At 45.8% G+C, this 18248-nt stretch overlaps 1 protein-coding gene across 6 annotated transcripts in view; it reads right to left on the bottom strand.

Moving 5' to 3' along the window:
* Positions 1-18248, bottom strand: part of rabep1 (rabaptin, RAB GTPase binding effector protein 1) — a 234420-nt gene that overhangs the window by 99494 nt on the left and 116678 nt on the right. For all 6 annotated transcript variants that reach the window (XM_072469129.1, XM_072469133.1, XM_072469131.1 and 3 more), the window contains exons 7-10: positions 17844-18022; positions 11891-12028; positions 3909-4367; positions 2043-2147 (exon numbers count right to left, since the gene is read on the bottom strand). In XM_072469129.1, coding sequence (XP_072325230.1) covers positions 2043-2147; positions 3909-4367; positions 11891-12028; positions 17844-18022 — 881 coding nt within the window. The remainder of the gene's footprint in view (positions 1-2042; positions 2148-3908; positions 4368-11890; positions 12029-17843; positions 18023-18248) is intronic.

Below are 18248 nucleotides of genomic sequence, written 5' to 3'. Positions count from 1 at the left end.
CGGGGCCAATAAATTAACCAGGTACACTCTAACGAAAGGGAACAGTTAACCACAAAACTACCACTTGTTTTCTTCCTATAAAAAGGTTTAAAACTAGATAGTGGCGTAGCTAAATCTTTCCATTGATCATTACAATTCCTGTTGACTTAGTGAATTGACCTTTACTGTTTTAACGGAACAATTCCTAATTGTAGAGCAGATTGGATAAATTATTGCACATATATGACAATCTGTTAATTCAAACTTTACAGCACTTCTCATTAAATAGGTACCATTTATTTTTAATGGCAAAATGAGCAGAGAAACAGAGACAGGGAGCCATCACAGATTTAAAACACAATTTTGCATTGTGAAATATCTTACTTGCACAATTGAATGTTTACTTCTTTTCTGCCTTGTCACTGATAAAAACTTGCAAGCTTATGCTTGTTGAGAGCAAATCAGAAGCAGAACTATTGCTAACTGCTGCCAGGCAAATGTTTTATTAACTAAATCACTTTACCCAAGAGGTGTGAAGCCCATTGCAGCACTCCAGCTGCTTCTCTTTTCAGCAACAACTTGTATTTATGTAGTGCGCTTAATTTACTTAGCACAGTAAAATATCAAACTTGGACATTGAGCTAAAGGAGAGGATATTAGAACAGGGACTAAAGTTTTACGGAGCATTCTAGAGGAGGAGAAGCAAAAAGGTTTAGAGAGGGAATTTCAGAACATCATAGTTGGGTGACAAAAGTCATGATACGGCTGGAGTTAGAGGAATACAGGTCCTCCGCGTGTTGTAGGGTTGCAAGAGGTTAAAGAGACAGGGAGTGTAAAATCATGGTTTGGTTTGAATATCAGTCTAAGAATGTTTAAAGTCAACGTGTTGCCAGCAAGCACATGGGTGATGGGTGAATGGGACTTGGTGTGCGTTACGGCAGCAGTTTTGGAAACTTAGGTATATGGACAGTGAGATGGGATGGCGGCTAGCAGAACAGTTGAACTGTTGAGTCTTGAAGTGGCAAAAGCATTGATGAGGGTTTGCTCATAAGAACATAATTGCCTCAGGTCTTCGAAACTGTATTGGAGTGGGATGGCAGGAGTGTCAGCCGGCTTGATCTTAATCATGACGCTTGGGTAGAAAGGGGTTTTGGTAGTTCTACCTGAAGGGTGCGGTAAATAATCCAACTGATTGTCCGGGATGTTAGCGATTTAGTGCAGCAGAAAGGGTCATTTGTGGAAAAGAGAACAAAATGTAACTGGGGTGAAGTTTGAGAGTGAATTGCTTTGATTTTGTCAGGGGATAAAAGCTGGCTGTGAAATAAACTGTCATAGCACCACATAAGCTTTATCAAGGCATGTGATTGGGCAGAATCTAATTATGCAGATTTTCTCTTCAGTGAAAAATAATCAAAGAGAAACAGAATTAAGGATGAAGATTTTATGAAAATGAAAAATGAAAATCGCTTATTGTCACAAGTAGGCTTCAAATGAAGTTACTGTGAAAAGCCCCTAGTCGCCACATTCCGGCGCCTGTTCGGGGAGCTGATACGGGAATTGAACCTGCGCTGCTGGCCTGCCTGGGTTTGCTTTAAAAACCCGTTTTTTAGCCCACTGTGCTAAATCATATGGAATATGCTTTGAGATTGACAAAGTAAATAATAAATTAGGAAGGATAAAATAACGAGTTTAAAGATTTATCGCAAAGAGCAGAAAGAAAATTAACCAGCATTTCTGACCAAACAGCACTGTTCCATGATGGGCACAAGAAATAGTATATAATGATTCAGACAGAAAACGGCACCAAAAGATCGTAAACCATACCTTATCTGGACGTTCCGTCATAGAATCATAGAATCTACAGTGCAGGAAGAGGCCATTCGCCCATCGATTATTCACCAGCCCCTGAAAGGCCACCCTACCCAAGCCCACACCTCTACCCTATCCCCGTAACCCAGCAACCCCACCTAACTCTTGCCAGATTTGGAGCAGAGATACACCAGGAGAGTTGTTCATGTCACAGGAAACAAAGATATTAAATACCACACGACAGTCAGTCTCACCTGGTCACGGGTCTCTGCCTCCTGTACTTGAACTGCTTGAAGCTGCTTTTCGTAATTTGAGCACATATCACAGCGGCGACCCAGCTTGTTTCCAGCATTCTGCACCTGGGGGGAAATATCAGGGAAAAAGAGCAGATAGCAACCAGTATTGTCCAAATAGAGACAGAAATCAATAATTGTAAAAACAGGTTGCTGATTTCCACTCTGGAAGATGGGTTCCCCTTGGTGCAGCAATTGTATGTCCCATTTATCCACTGATAATCATCTTCCATACCTCAGGAAACAGGTCAACGAGGTGCTCATCTTTTGCAATGTGCTTGTCATAGCTAATAGATCGCTCCACAAGTGGGCAAGGATAAAAGTCCTTTGATTTTTCTCATCATTCCCCACTGTCTTAGGCAGCAAATGGCTTCTATCTATCACCTCTCCATGACCGAGATCAATCACTGCACGAGTACGCTAGCTGTTAGGGACTTTAGACGGGACAGATTTGCGGCCGTAGAAGAGCTGACAGAGACTAAAACTAACGAACTGCCAGGTACTCTGACATTTACAAGTCAAAAATGTTCTCTGCGAGGAGACCAACAAGGTACACTAGAGCCCCGAGAGACACAATGTTGGAGGATCTACTGGATGCGAACAGTATGGAAAAAGGGAGCTGCGGGGACATATATGGACAGCTTTTAGAAAGGACGCTCTCACCACTGGACGGAACAAGGGAGAAATGGGAGGAAGAATTAGGGATGGAAGTAGGGTAGGGACTCTGGAGCGAAGCACTGAACAGGGCCAACTCCACCTCCTGTCCAAGGCTAAGCCTCATGCAGTTTGACGTGTGCACAGAGCACACCTAACAAGAACCCAAATGAGCAGGTTCTTTCCGGAGGAGGACAAATGTGAACGGTGCCAGGGAGGCCCAGCAACCACACCTACATGTTCTGGGCCTGCCTCAGATTTGTCGGGTTCTGGACAGCCTTCTTTGAGGCGATGTTCAAGGTTGTGGGGGTGAGGGTCGAGCCGTGCTCACGAATGGCATTAGACCAACCAGAACTTCATGTGAGGAAGAGGGCTGATTGCACATGCATTTGCTTCCCTAATCGCCCGCCAGAGAATCCTGCACGGCTGGCGATCAGCAGCAAAACCCACAGCTGCAGACTGGCTGGCAGATCTATCGGAATTTCTCCATCTGGAGAAGATCAAGTACATCATCCGAGGGTCGGAAGGTGATTTCCACTAAGTTTTGAGGCCATTCATTGGCCTGTTCCAAGACCTATTCAAAGCCAACAGCCGATAGAATCGGGAGAGAGAGGAGGGAACAAATGGGAACCACCAGGGTCACAGCAAGCAGACAGTAATGGGGGCGGTCAGGGCAACAGGGAGAGAGCCGAAAAGGAACACTGTAAATTGTAAATTATAACCGTTTCATCCATGTCTTCTACAGTGCAATAACATAAACTTTAATAAAAATATTTAAATAAAAAAAAGAACATGGTGGCAGAGTCCAGGATAGTGGTAAAATGGGTCATGGTCAGTCTTGGGGCTATCTCACCCAAGACACGCATACAGTTACATGGCTCAGTTTGCAGGAAATATAGAACTGAGAGAAACAGTCTTTTTCCTTTGTCCATAAGGTTCAAGTGTTAGAAGAAATGTCAACCTGTAATAGCTAAAACAACAGTCATCAGCTACAGTATTTATACAGAGATTTTGTTCTGAAATCAACATTCTTTTTTATGTTAATATGCTCAAGGAAATATACTGATAGGCTGGAGGACATTTAAAATGCTTCACAACAAAATTGTAAACAGGATATAAAGTGAATAGAAGGCCACATGAATGTTTGACAGATGTACAAGTTAAAATACCCACCTCCTGTTGTAGCAAATTCCATTCTTTCTCACTGACCATTCTGTACCCACTGGGAGCGCTATCCACTACCTGCGTAAGACTCGACAAAAGGGAAGCAGTCTCCTCTTGCTCAGGTGTGAGAGCTTTAATTGCTTTTTCTTGATCTTTTGTCAGTATGAAGGAACCAGACATCTGGAAAGAGCCAACTGAGACTGTATCAAAGTTCTCAGAAACAGAGTCTGCTCCAACCAATGGCCCAAAGTCAGACTCGTCCAGATTTCCTGCTGATTTTGCTTTGTGCCCACAACTTAAGCTCTTTGATTGCAAGGAGCCTGAAGTGCCGAGACTATCAGTGGACTGTACCCTCCGTAAGCCCTCTCGAAATGGTTCACCATCCTGTTTAGTAGCAGGACCTGCCATTGATGCCGACAAATCAGAATCCAAGGAGTGTACAGAACTATGTACACTATTTCCGCAAATCTAGAAAAAAAGCGCAAAATTAATTGGAAAAGTTCAAAATGACAAACAGTATTGTTTTTAACTTACATAAATGACATTTCCACAGCATCTTAAGTCATTCCTACAATGCCAGTCTAATGGACAATGTCTGCAATCACTCAGGAGATAACATAGCTAACAAATAAGATGCCAGCCATGGCTCAGTGATATCTCTCACCACAAAGTGTGTTAAATTTACAAACCCTGAGACACAGGGCAAGGATAGCAGGCACATGGGAACACCACCACATGGAAGTTCCCCTCTGAGACATTCACCATCCTGGCTTGAAAATACATCACCGTTCCTACACTGTCACTGGGTCAAAATCCTGGAATTCCCGCCCGAACAGAACTGTGCATCCACACGACCGGGACTACAGCATTTCAGGCCAGCAACTCACCACCATCTTCTCAAAGGCACTCAGGAATGGGTAATAAATGCTGGCCCAGCCAGTGACGTCCACATCCCTTAAATGAATAAGAGAAATTCCCACTCCAGGAACTTGAGCACACAATCCAGGTTGACATTCCAGTGCAGCACAGAGGGTGTTATAGAGTCATAGAGGTCTACAGCACAGAAAAGGCCCTTAGGCGCATCGTGTCTGCACCAGTCAAAAACAACCACCCAAGTATTCTAATCCCACTTTTCCGCGCTTGGCATCGCTAAATACTTCTTAAATGTTATGCCTCCACCACCATTTCAGGCAGTGAGTGCCACATTCTCACCACCCTTCAGATGAAAAGGTTTTTCTCTACATCCCCTCTAATCCTCTTGCCTCTTACCTTAAATACATGCCCCCTGGTCATTGATCCCTACACCAAGAGAAAAGTTTTTTCCTGTCTACTCTACCTATACCCCTCATAATTTTATATATCTTAATCATGTCCCCTCTCAGTCTGCTCCAAGGAAAACAATCCCAGTCTATCTAATCTCTCTTCATAACTAAAATTCTCCAGCCCAGGCAACATCCTGGTAAATCTCCTCTGGACCCTTTCCAGTGCTATCACATCCCTCCTATAATGTGGATTCCAGAACTGCACACAATACCCTAGCTGCGGCCGCACCAATGTTTTATACAGTTCCAGCATAACCTCCCTGCTCTTAAACTCTATGCCTCAGCTAATAAAGGCAAGTATACCATATGCCTCCTTTTTAAAAATAATTCCAATTAAGGGGCAATTTAATCCACCAAATGGTGGAACAGGTTCAAAGGGTCGAATTGCCTCCTGCTCTATTTTCTATTTCTATGTCTACCCCGCACATCTTTGGGTTGTGGGGGTGAAACCCACACAGACATGGGAGAATGTGCAAACTCCACACGGACTCAGGAGTGAACCCGGGTACGCGGTGCCGTGTGGCAGCAATGCTAACCACTGCGCCGCCCACCATATGCCTTCTTAACCACCTTATCAACCTGCTCTATTGCCTTAAGGGACTGGTGTACATGCACACCAAGGTCCCTCTGACCCTTGGTGCTTCCCAGTGTCTTGCCGTTTATCATGTATTCCCTTTCCTTATCCTGCCCAAGTGCATCACCTCACTTATCCAGAATGAATTCCATTTGCCACTGATCAGCCCATCTGACCAGCCCGTCTGTATCCTCCTGTAAACCAAGTCTATCCTCCTCAGTATTTACCACCCCACCAATTTTCGTATCATCCGTCAGCTTACTGAGCAATCCTCCTACATTTATATCAAAATCATTTATATAAACCACAAACTGCGAGGGCCCCAACACTGATTCCTGTGGGACTCCACTGGACACAGGCTTCCATACACCCCTCGGCCATCGCCTTCTGCTTCCTGCCACTCAGCAAATTCTGGATCCAGTTTGCCAAATTTCCTTGGATTCCATGGGCTCTTACCTTCGGGGTAGCACAAGTGGATAACACTGTGGCTTCACAGCACCAGGGTCCCAGGTTCGATTCCCCGCTGGGTCACTGTCTGTGCGGAGTCTGCACGTTCTCCCCATGTCTGCGTGGGTTTCTTCCGGGTGCTCCGGTTTCCTCCCACAGTCCAAAGGCATGCAGGTTAGGTGGATTGGCCATGATAAAGTGCCCTTAGTGACCAAAAAGGTTAGGAAGGGTTGTTGGGTTACAGGGGTAGGGTGGAAGTGAGGGCTTAAGTGGGTCGGTGCAGACTTGATGGGCCGAATGGCCATCTTCTGCAGTGTATGTTTGCTATCAATTTCCCATGACCTTACCAAAAGCCTTACTGAAGTCCAAGTGAATGACGACAAATACATTTCCTCATCTGCACACCTGGCCACCTCTTTGAAAAATTCAATCAAGTTGGCCAGACAAGACCTCCCCTCCACAAAACCATGCTGACTGTTCTTGATTAATCCCCGCCTCTCCAAATGCAAATTAAGTCTGTGTCTCAGAATTGCTTCCAAGAGTTTCCCCACCACGGAGATTAGATTGACTGGCCTGTATTTTTCTGGTTCATCCCTTCCTCCCTTCTTGAATAATGGTATCACATTGGCTATCCACCAGTCCTCAGGCACCTCTCCTGTGGCCAGAGAGGAATTGAAAATTATTGTTAGCACCCCTGCTATTTCCTCCCTTGCTTCACTCAACAGCTTGGGATATATTTCATCTGACCCTGGAGATTTGTCTACTTTCAAGCCTGCCAGACCACTCAGAACCTCCTCTCTATGTTAATTTCTTTAATTTTAGATTTCTGTACCCACACTGTCCCTCTCATTAGTGAACACCGATACAAAGTATTCATTTAGAACCCTACCTACATCCGGCTCCAGACACAAATTACCACTGTGGTCCTTAATGGGCCCTATTCTTTCCCTAGTTATCCTTTTACCATTAATGTAACTTGTAAAACAACTTAGGATTTTCCTTTATTTTACCTGCCAGTCATCCGTCCCCTTTTGCTCCCCTAATTTTTTTAATTTTTTTTTTTTAAGTTCCCTCTTGGACATTCTAAATGCCTCCACGGCTTCTGCTGTTTTGAACCCTCTATCTACCATAAGCCTAACTTTTTCTCCTTATCCAGTGCTGTATATCCCGGGTTCATTGGATTTGTTGGTCCCACCCTTTTTCTTGATTGGAACTTGTTGGCCCTGTACTCTCCCTATTTCCTTCCTGAATGCTTCCCACTGTTCTGTCACAGATCTACCTAGAAGTGTCTGCTTCCAGTCCACTCTGGCGAAACCATATCGGATTTTATTAAACTCGACCTTCCCCCAGTTGAGAACTTTGATCTTGGGTCCATTGTTGTCCATTTCCATAACAATCCTGAATCTAATTGAGTTATGATCACTGTCTGAAAAATGCTCACCCACTGATACGTCAACCACTTGCTCGACTTTGTTACCTTTAAGTCCATGACCGCTCCTCTCTTGTAGGACCTTTTATGTACTTGCTTAAATGTTCTCCTGGACATATTTTAAGAATTCCGCTCCCTCTAAACCTTTTACACTATGACTACCCCAGTTAATGTTGGGGAAGTTTAAATCCCCCACTACCCTAATACTTTAACACTTCTCGGAAATTTGCCTACATATCTGCTCTTGTTTCTCTCGGATTATTTGGGGGCTATAGAACACTTCCAGCAATGTGATTGCTTATTTTTGTTTTTTACGTTCTACCCAGGAGGCTTCACTTGGAAGAGCCTTTTAAGATGCTGCCCCTCCTTACTGCTGTAATTCGTTACCTTTAAGTCCTGACCAAAATTGTGACACACCCTCTCCTCTTTTACCTCCTTCCCCATCTTACGTGAAGATCCACTATCCTGGAATAATGACCAACCAATCCTGTCCCCCTCTCAATAATGTTTCAGTGACGGCAATGACATCATACCCCCATGTTTTAATTTGTGCCCTCAATTCATCTGCCCAGTTCGTCAGACTCCTCGCATTAAAATAGATATCATCCAATCTTACCAAACCCTCTTGGGACTTAAATGGCCGATAATTTCTATGCCTTCCTGATTCACGTGGTCTCTTTTGATTTTGGCTGTGCATCTCCTCCAACTGAACATCCTCTCAGGATCCCACCCCCTACCAAGAGCTCTCAGGTGTCATCTTTCTGAGATGTTAAACTGAGGGTCCAAAGATGGTGAGGTGCCACGGTAGCACAGTGGTTAGCACTGTTGCTTCACTGCACCAGGGACCCGGGTTCGATTCCTGGCTTGGGTCACTGTCTGTGCGGAGTCTGCACATTCTCACCGTGTCTGTGTGAGTTTCCTCCGGGTTCTCCGGTTTCCTCCCACAAGTCCCGAAAGACGTGCTTGTTAGGTGAATTGGACATTCTGAATTCTCCCTCTGTGTACACGAGTGTGGTAACTAGGGGATCTTCACAGTAACTTCAGTGCAGTGTTAATGTAAGCCTACTTGTGACATTAATAAATATTATTGTATTGGGCCATGAATCATCAAATCAATAACTCTAATGTGTGAAATAACCAAATGCGGAAGGTAATTTAGAACATCAAAAACAAAAGTATAACCAATAAAATTTTAGGTTGGTATACAGCACAGCAATTTTCATTAATTGAAGCTAAAATATTTTTAAAAATTATTGTATTGATTGAGAGTCCTTCCTGTTTATTCCCTTATCTTCCTTTCCTTTTATTTTTGCTGTTACATTATTGATCCATGGATGATTAATGGATGTGTTATTTTATGGCAAACAGTCTGTATCTTTAATTCAAATAGAAAAATCCAGAAGGTACAGGGGAGAACATTGTTAGTTTAAACTGGAACTGCAGACTCAAACTGGAACTACAGACTCTTCGGCACCACTGAGAGAGATGGGTTGGGACGCAGTTTGATTGATTTGGTTGGTGGCCAATGAATTGTCCCAAAATACTGCTCTGTCTGATAATTGGATCCTATTCCACTGGGATGTTGTTCAGAGTCAAATGGGTTGAGATTGGATTCAGTTTGTTTCTGGCAGCACAGTGGATGAAAGATCCAGCTAACTCTCCCCAGAAATATGCAGCTAACGCCCACCAAAAGGTTAGTGGCACGGTAGCGTAGTAGTTAGCATTGGGGCCTCAGGTTGTCGAGGACCCGGATTTGATCCTGGTCCCGGTTCACTGTCTGTGTAGAGTTTGCGCATTCTCCCCGTGTCTGCATGGGTCTCACCCCCACAACCCAAAGATGTGCAGGGTGGGTGATTGGCCATGCTAAATTGCCCCTTAATTGGAAAAAATAACTCTCTCCAGAAGACCACCGTGAGGGCTGACACTCTCCAGAATGTCTCTGGGTACCATTTCCTGGAGCTACTGAGGCCTGAAGATAAACCTTGACTGAAAGCAACATTTGATGAGAAATGCCTCTGCCGGAAACGTTGTGAGCAATGCTACAGAGTATCCTAATGAATGGATCTACAAAGATCATTATAGGTTGTAAACCAAAGACTTTAATCTGCAAGCTTGCTGTTGAAGAAAAGTGTGCTAAAACCATCAGACACTTTTCCCCCTCCACCTACGATTTTTACCCTTTCCACCTCTGTGTTTGTCTGCCTTGTGTGTGTATAGAGGGTGGGGGCAAGTTATAGTGGACATTAGGTATTAGTTTTATTTACTGGATATTTCATGATAGGTCTCGTTCTAAACAAACAGAAATCGTGTTTACATTTACAAACCTGCCGACTGTGATTATTGGGCAGTCAAGGACCAAAGACTTTGGGTATTTTTATAAGAGTAATTGGTTAATTCACTTGTATTGTAACATGAATCTAGAAGTAAAAAAGAAATTGTAGTCTTAAAGTAGCCTGTAAATTGCTTTTCTACAGTGGGTTTCATTTATGTTCAGCGTACATTAAAAATAATGGACTTTATAGATAGAGACAGAATGTACTAAAATAAAGAGTTATGGTCAGTCTTTATCGAACACGAGTTTGGCCTCAACTGCAGTCTTGTGCCCAATTCTCTGCACCACATGTAAGAAGGATGTGTGTAAGCTTTATAGTGGGCGCAGAAAAGATTCACAGAATGGTTCAAAGGGTTGAGGGACTTAGTTGCATCCTGTGCATGGATAGATTGAAGAAGCTGGGGCTGTTCTCATTAAGGAAATAGTTTAGAGGAAATTTAATAAAGATACTCAAATCATGAATTTAGAGAATAGATAGAAAGGAACTGTTTTGATTTGTGGAAGAATCAAGAATCAGAGGACACAGAGTTAGTGATTGGCAAAAGAAAACAAAGGTAAGAAGAGAAAAAATGTTTTTAGCAGTGAATGCACTGCCCAAGAATCTGGTGGAGGCAGGTTCAATTGGGACTTTCAAAATGGAACTGCATCAACAGGAAAGCTAGTAGAATGTTATCATTTATTGTGAGGGGAACAGATCACAAAAGCAGGGAGGTTTTGCTTCAGTTTTGCAGGTCACAGAGACCACATCTGGAGTACTGTGTACAGTATTGGTCACCTTATTTAAATAAATACGTAATGCGTTAGAAACAGAGAGGAAGACTGAGAACAGAAAAGCTTGGCCTGATTAAGCTGGTATTCACTGGAGTTTAGAAGAGTAAGAGGCGACTTGACGGAAACCTTTAAGGTCCTGACAGGTTAGATGTGGAGAGGATGTTTCCTCTTATGGGAGACTCAAAAACGAGAGGTCACTGTTTAAAAATAAGGGGTCGCCCATTTAAGACAGAGATGAGGAGAATTTTTGTCTCTCAAAGGGTCACGAGTCTCTGGAACTGTCTTCCTCAAAAGGCAGTGGAAACAGAGTCTTTGAATATTTTGAGGCAGCGCTAGATAGATCCTTGATTAACAAGAGGTTGAGATGTTATCGGGGGTGGATAGGAATGTGGGGTTGAGGCTACAATCAGATCAGCCATACCTTATTGAATGGTGGAGCAGGCTCAAGGGTCCAAGTGACCACCTCTTGCTCCTAATTTGTATGTATGTTTGAATGCATGTGCGTATGTAATTTTTGGGAAAACAAATTACAGGGCTGTGGGGAAAGTTGGGAACTGAATTGCTCTTCAGAGTTGAGAGCCGGCAGGAGCTCAATGGGCCTCCCTCTATGCCGTAGCCATTCTATGATTCTATAAATCTGCAGTTATTGGGAGCCCTCTGCTATCTCAACCTAAATTGACATTCCACAACTGCAAACTTAAGACTGTTAGGCCGTGAGATGTATAGTTGGTTCCTAATTCTATCTTCAGCAAATGGGCAGAGATCAAAAATATTGCATGATGATCAGGAAGTCAGATATATTTTCCACCCTACCCTGAAGAAGCCAAATCTGATTTTAGTACTCTCACTGTGCTTCAGCCAACATGAATTAACTCTACACAGCATGGGACTGACCAGCACATTTTTTGCCCTTGTGAATATCATCTTTCCATGTGGTGTACCACATACTGAGGCATTTCAGGAGCTCAGATTCACCTATGATAATTGCTACAAGAATTTGTAGAATCACCCAGAAGCAGACACGGTGGGCGGGCCTCTCTTTGTGCTGTGAAACTCTATGGCTAAATGCTCTAAAATGCTGCATAACCATCAATGTAGAGTAGTTACAGAACTGACCGCTTCAACATCCAAGACACCAAGAGATCTGGCAGGAGATTCCACACGTGACAGGGAGCTCATTACTGATCCTTCTTCCTCAGTCTCTGGCTGCTTCCTCTCCTTGACTTTTTTGAGGCTCTGCTGTTCATCTTCTGCCTGAAACAGGAATGCTTATTTCAGAATATATCTATTCATGAGGTAACATACTCATCTTCACAATGCAGCCAGTAACAGTGCATGTTCCTCATAGAACATAGAACGGTACAGCGCAGTACAGGCCCTTCGGCCACGATGTTGCACCGAAACAAAAGCCATCTAACCTACACTATGCCATTATTATCCATATGCTTATCCAATAAACTTTTAAATGTCCTAATGTTGGCGGGTTCACTACTGTAGCAGGTAGGGCATTCCACGGCCTCACCACTCTTTGCGTAAAGAACCTACCTCTGACCTCTGTCCTATATCTATTACCCCTCAGTTTAAAGCTATGTGCCCTCGTGCCAGCCATTTCCATCCGCGGGAGAAGGCTCTCACTGTCCACCCTATCTAACCCCCTGATCATTTTGTATGCCTCTATTAAGTCTCCTCTTAGCCTTCTTCTCTCCAACGAAAACAAGCTCAAGTCCATCAGCCTTTCCTCATAAGAATTTCCCTCCATACCAGGCAACATCCTGGTAAATCTCCTCTGCACCCGCTCCAAAGCTTCCACGTCCTTCCTATAATGTGGTGACCAGAACTGTACGCAATACTCCAAATGCGGCCGTACCAGAGTTTTGTACAGCTGCAACATAACCTCATGACTCCGGAACTCAATCCCTCTACCAATAAAGGCCAACACTCCATAGGCCTTCTTCACAACCCTATCAACCTGGGTGGCAACTTTCAGGGATCTATGTACATGGACACCTAGATCCCTCTGCTCATCCACACTTCCAAGAACTTTATCATTAGCCAAATATTCCGCATTCCTGTTATTCCTTCCAAAGTGAATCACCTCACACTTCTCTACATTAAACTCAATTTGCCACCTCTCAGCCCAGCTCTGCAGCTTATCTATGTCCCTCTGTAACCTGCTACATCCTTCCGCACTGTCGACAACACCACCGACTTTAGCGTCGTCTGCAAATTTACTCACCCACCCTTCTGCGCCCTCCTCTAGGTCATTGATAAAAATGACAAACAGCAACGGCCCCAGAACAGATCCTTGTGGTACGCCACTTGTAACTGAACTCCATTCTGAACATTTCCCATCAACCACCACCCTGTCTTCTTTCAGCTAGCCAATTTCTGATCCACATCTCTAAATCACCCTCAATCCCCAGCCTCCATATTTTCTGCAATAGCCTACCGTGGGGAACCTTATCATGTTCAAGTGCGAAAGTTAAAAAGCAAATACCTGAGGCCTCTATCCGAGCAAGATTGCTACCGTAGTAGCTGAAATAGGGCATGGTTTTAAAGCTCTGCAATCATGCTCACATTAACTAAACTGAGACACACAATGGGGAGGCAGTAGCGTAGTGGTATTGTCACTAGACTAGTAACCAAGAGACCCAGGGTAATGCTCGAATCCCACCATGGCAGATAGTAAAATTTGAATTCAATAAAAATATGAAATTAAAAGATGACAATGAAACCATTGTCAATTGTCCTAAAAACCCATCTGATTCACTAACTTCCTTTAGGGAACGAAATCTGCCGTCCTTATCTGGTCTGGCCGAGATGAGACACCAGACCCACAGCAATGTGATTGGCTCTCAAATAACCTCTGAAATGACTTAACAAGCCACTCAGTTCAAGGGCAATTAGGGATGGACAATAACTGCTGGCCCAGCCATTAACACCCACAGCCCATAATGAATGAAAGAAACAGCCACAGCAAAACTGGCACCAATAATATTTCAAGGAAACAGAAATAATCAGTAATTTGTTTCAAACTTTCCACACAACTATAGTCTGATAAATCTGTACAGCAACTTCACTTTAAAATGTGCTAGAAATTTAGAACATACATTAAATCAGAGGATTAAGGTCTGAACTATTTTTGCAAGTGCAAAAAGCATCCTTTACTGGTGGACCATCAGCAACAATAACGATTCAATGAATCACAGATTGCCACCGCCATCCTATTGAAGCTGAGAGATTGGAGTTAGCATTGCAGACTTGTTGGCATAGTGTCAGTTCACTTCACTGACCCACTACGTAAACCCAATTGAAATGGGGAATGTTTTACTCCTTTGTTACTCTTCTCTGCCACTTCTGCCCAATCTACTTGGAATAATGGATTATCTGGACATTAATTTTTGTCCTTGCACGAATAAATTGACTCCCATCTCAGGTCTGGTTACATGGACACTGGGTACACTTTGGCACACATGGCCATCATTTATAAAAGAAGCTTTGACAACAAATATTCAACTGCATGAGCTTCACAGCCTGCTCTCACATCATTCATACAATGCACTTCTAGCAAGGGCTATTGAATAACCGTTGAGACCATGAACACTGGATAATTTACCTTTCCTATTCCAACTATGGGCACCGTGTTGTCATGCCGCTTGCTGGTGCCAGCAAATAGCACATTCACGGGATGAAGTTGAGGACTTTCATGATCCATGGGCTTCAATCTATCAATTGAGGTATTCCTTTAGTAATTTTCTTGAAAGTGGCACGGTAGCACAGTGGCTAGCACTGCTGCCTCGCAACTCCAGGGACCCGGGTTCAATTCCGACCTTCGGGGACAGTGTGGAGTTTGCACGTTCTCCCCGTGTCTGCGTGGGTTTCCTCCGGGTGCTCCGGTTTCCTCCTACAGTCCAACGATGTGCAAGTTTGGTGGATTGGCCGTGCTAAAATTGGCCCTTAGAACATACAGTGCAGAGGGATGCCATTCGGCTCATCGAGTCTGCACCGCCCCTTTGAAAGAGCTCTCCACTTAGGCTCACACCCCATGATATCCCTTTAATCCCACCAAACCTTTGGAAACTAAGGGGCAAGTTAGTTTGGCCAACCCACCAAACCTGCACATCTTTGGACTATGGGAGGAAACTGGAACACATGAGGAAACCTACACAGGCATGGGAAGAATGTACAAACTCAACACTGACAGTCACCCAAAGTCAGAATCGAACCCAGGTCCCTGGTACTGTGAGGCAGCAGTGTTACCCACTGTGCCACCCAGTGAAAACCAGATCAGTTCCTGACTGCAGCACAGATCAACTCATAAAAAAGGGAGAGACTCCATAGAAGCTTATCATGGTGCCCATTTTGCCCTGCCCTGCTCCATAGAATGATAAAAGAGAGAGGCACATCTTGGACCAGTTTTGAATACTTAATGGGATCAGAAAGGGATTTTCCAATTCCTCCCGCAGTCAGGTACCTGCCCCCACCCACTTCCCTCCAGATGGATTAGGGAGTGCATGAATTATGATGCTAACGACATCACAATAGTAGGGGACAAGTTGGATGGTCCAGGTCTTTTCCATTCCATCATTTTATGAATCTTTGTAACACAAGGGGCGGAGTTCCTGCTATTTGCACAGAGCCCTGGCTGAGGTGGAAAAACCGGCATGCAGCTCACAGGCCACTCAGCCGTCTTTTCTGGTCATATTTTGTAAAACCTTGTTCCAAACAAATCTTTGCCGTGGCTCACGCTGTCATGTTGGCAGGGCACGGCAAAATGGGCACCATGATAAGCGATAACCACTCTCACCACGCGTACAAGTGGACCCACCACCCAACGACACGCACAATTTGAACCCCCTCCCCGCCCACCCCACCAAAGACAGGCACAATTGGAACCCCCCCCCCCCCACCAAAGACAGGCAGGTTTTGGAACCCCCCCAACGACACGCACATTTGGAAACTCCCCCCCCCCCCCCCACCCCAACACAAATGGGAACCCCTCCCCGCACCACGCACAAATGGAACCGCCCCATGCCACGCACAAGTGGACCCCCCGCCCCATGACAGGCACATGTGGACCCCCCGCCCCATGACAGGCACAAGCAAACCCCCGCCCCATGACTCGCACAAGTGGACCCCCTGCCCCATGACAGGCACATGTGGACCCCCCGCCCCATGACAGGCACAAGCAAGCCCCCGCCCCATGACAGGCACAAGCGGACCCCCCGCCCCATGACAGGCACAAGCGGACCCCCCGCCCCATGACAGGCACAAGCGGACCCCCCGCCCCATGACAGGCACAAGCGGACCCCCCGCCCCATGACACGCACAAGCGGACCCCCCGCCCCATGACACGCACAAGCGGACCCCCCGCCCCATGACACGCACAAGCGGACCCCCCGCCCCATGACACGCACAAGCGGACCCCCCGCCCCATGACACGCATAAGCGGACCCCCCGCCCCATGACACGCACAAGCGGACCCCCGCCCCATGACACGCACAAGCGGACCCCCCGCCCCATGACACGCACAAGCGGACCCCCCGCCCCATGACACGCACAAGCGGACCCCCCGTCCCATGACACGCACAAGCGGACCCCCCCGCCCCATGACACGCACAAGCGGACCCCCCGCCCCATGACACGCACAAGCGGACCCCCCCGCCCCATGACACGCACAAGCGGACCCCCGCCCCATGACACGCACAAGCGGACCCCCCGCCCCATGACACGCACAAGCGGACCCCCCGCCCCATGACACGCACAAGCGGACCCCCCGCCCCATGACACGCTCAAGTGGACACCCCGCCCCATGACACACACAAGTGGACCCCCCCCGCCCCATGACACACACAAGTGGACCCCACGCCCCATGACACACACAAGTGGAACCCCCGCCCCATGACAAGCACAAGTGGAACCCCCACCCCATGACACACACAAGTGGAACCCCCGCCCCATGACACGCACAAGTGGAACCCCCGCCCCATGAAACGCACAAGTGGAACCCCCGCCCCATGAAACGCACAAGTGGAACCCCCGCCCCATGACACGCCCAAGTGGAACCCCCGCCCCATGACACGCCCAAGTGGAACCCCCGCCCCATGGCACGCACAAGTGGAACCCCCGCCCCATGACACGCACAAGTGGAACCCCCGCCCCATGACATGCACAAGTGGAACCCCCGCCCATGACACGCACAAGTGGAACCCCCGCCCCATGACACGCACAAGTGGACCCCCCCACGACATGCACAAGTGGACCCCCCCACGACATACACAGGTGGACCGCCCACGACACGCACAGGTGGAACACTCCCCTCCCCAATAAGCACAAGGGAAACTCCCTCCCTCCCCATGGAACTCTCCAATGAGGCAGTGGCAGGGCACGTCCCTCTCTCTCTGGGCGCAATGCTTACCTGTGCGCCCCCAGCAGATTCCATTCATCATGTTCACGTTTTGCAAAAGCAGCTGTAAATGGAAAGTTCCAAATAGGTGTTGATATAGCGGAGAAGCCCTTTAATTATTATAATTTACTGAAATTAAGGGAGGGAACCTCATCACATCATTGGCAGAAGAATTGGAAAATAAAATCTAGCCGACGAGATTCTCCTTTCCAGAGTCTCGTGAGGTTTTGCGCCCACGTCGCCATTTGGACACACGGCGAATGTGGGTGCAAAATTGTGGAAAAAGCATATTTCCAAAATGGTAAACAATTCATGCAATGCAAATTCCTGCTTTCCACCTTCACCAACACAACCACTCAACTGAAAGCAATGAACAACACCATCAGACTAATTCTATACCAGCAAGCTTAAATAACTACATCAGGGTACTTGGTTTTAACTGAAGACAGGCTGTCAGACATCACATGGAGGCCACTGATACTTTCCTACACTTTTTGAAAACTCTTACAAGGGTTTGTACACCTTGCTTTAAAAGATTGAGAACAAGATAATTGAAATGTTTTCAGAAGTTGCATTTCCTAAGATACAGTCAGGTTCTTGTTTCTTTAATTCCTTCTGCTACTCAGCTAAATATTAAAATCACAAATTTGAAGTCTTTCATACTTGCTCCTTCTTTTTCAGCTCTTCAACCTGCCGAAGTTGCTCGGAAGTGAGAACGTTCTCCATGCGCTGCATATCCCTCATCAGGAGCCGCTGGGATTCGAGGAACTGATCATTGGCCCTCTGCCATGTATGTTTCAACTGGTTGTGCTGCTGTCTCTCTTGCTCCAAAAGATGACATACTGAAGGAAACATTTAAATAAACCAAATTCAGTGAATTACAGGTTTCAAAACCAAGTCAGATGTCACCACATGAACAAGGCCGTATGTTTACAAAAAGCACCGGAGGCATTGACAGAATGCCTTGAACAGGGTAGAAAATCCCATGGTGCCTCACTGGAGTGTTAACAAACAAAATTTGATCTCAAACCATATATTCGGGCAAGTGACTTTTGGGAGGGCCACGAA

The sequence above is a fragment of the Scyliorhinus torazame genome, chromosome 12, assembly GCF_047496885.1.
Source record: "Scyliorhinus torazame isolate Kashiwa2021f chromosome 12, sScyTor2.1, whole genome shotgun sequence".
Classification (NCBI taxonomy): domain Eukaryota; kingdom Metazoa; phylum Chordata; class Chondrichthyes; order Carcharhiniformes; family Scyliorhinidae; genus Scyliorhinus; species Scyliorhinus torazame.
This window is presented reverse-complemented; position numbering and strand designations above follow the sequence as displayed.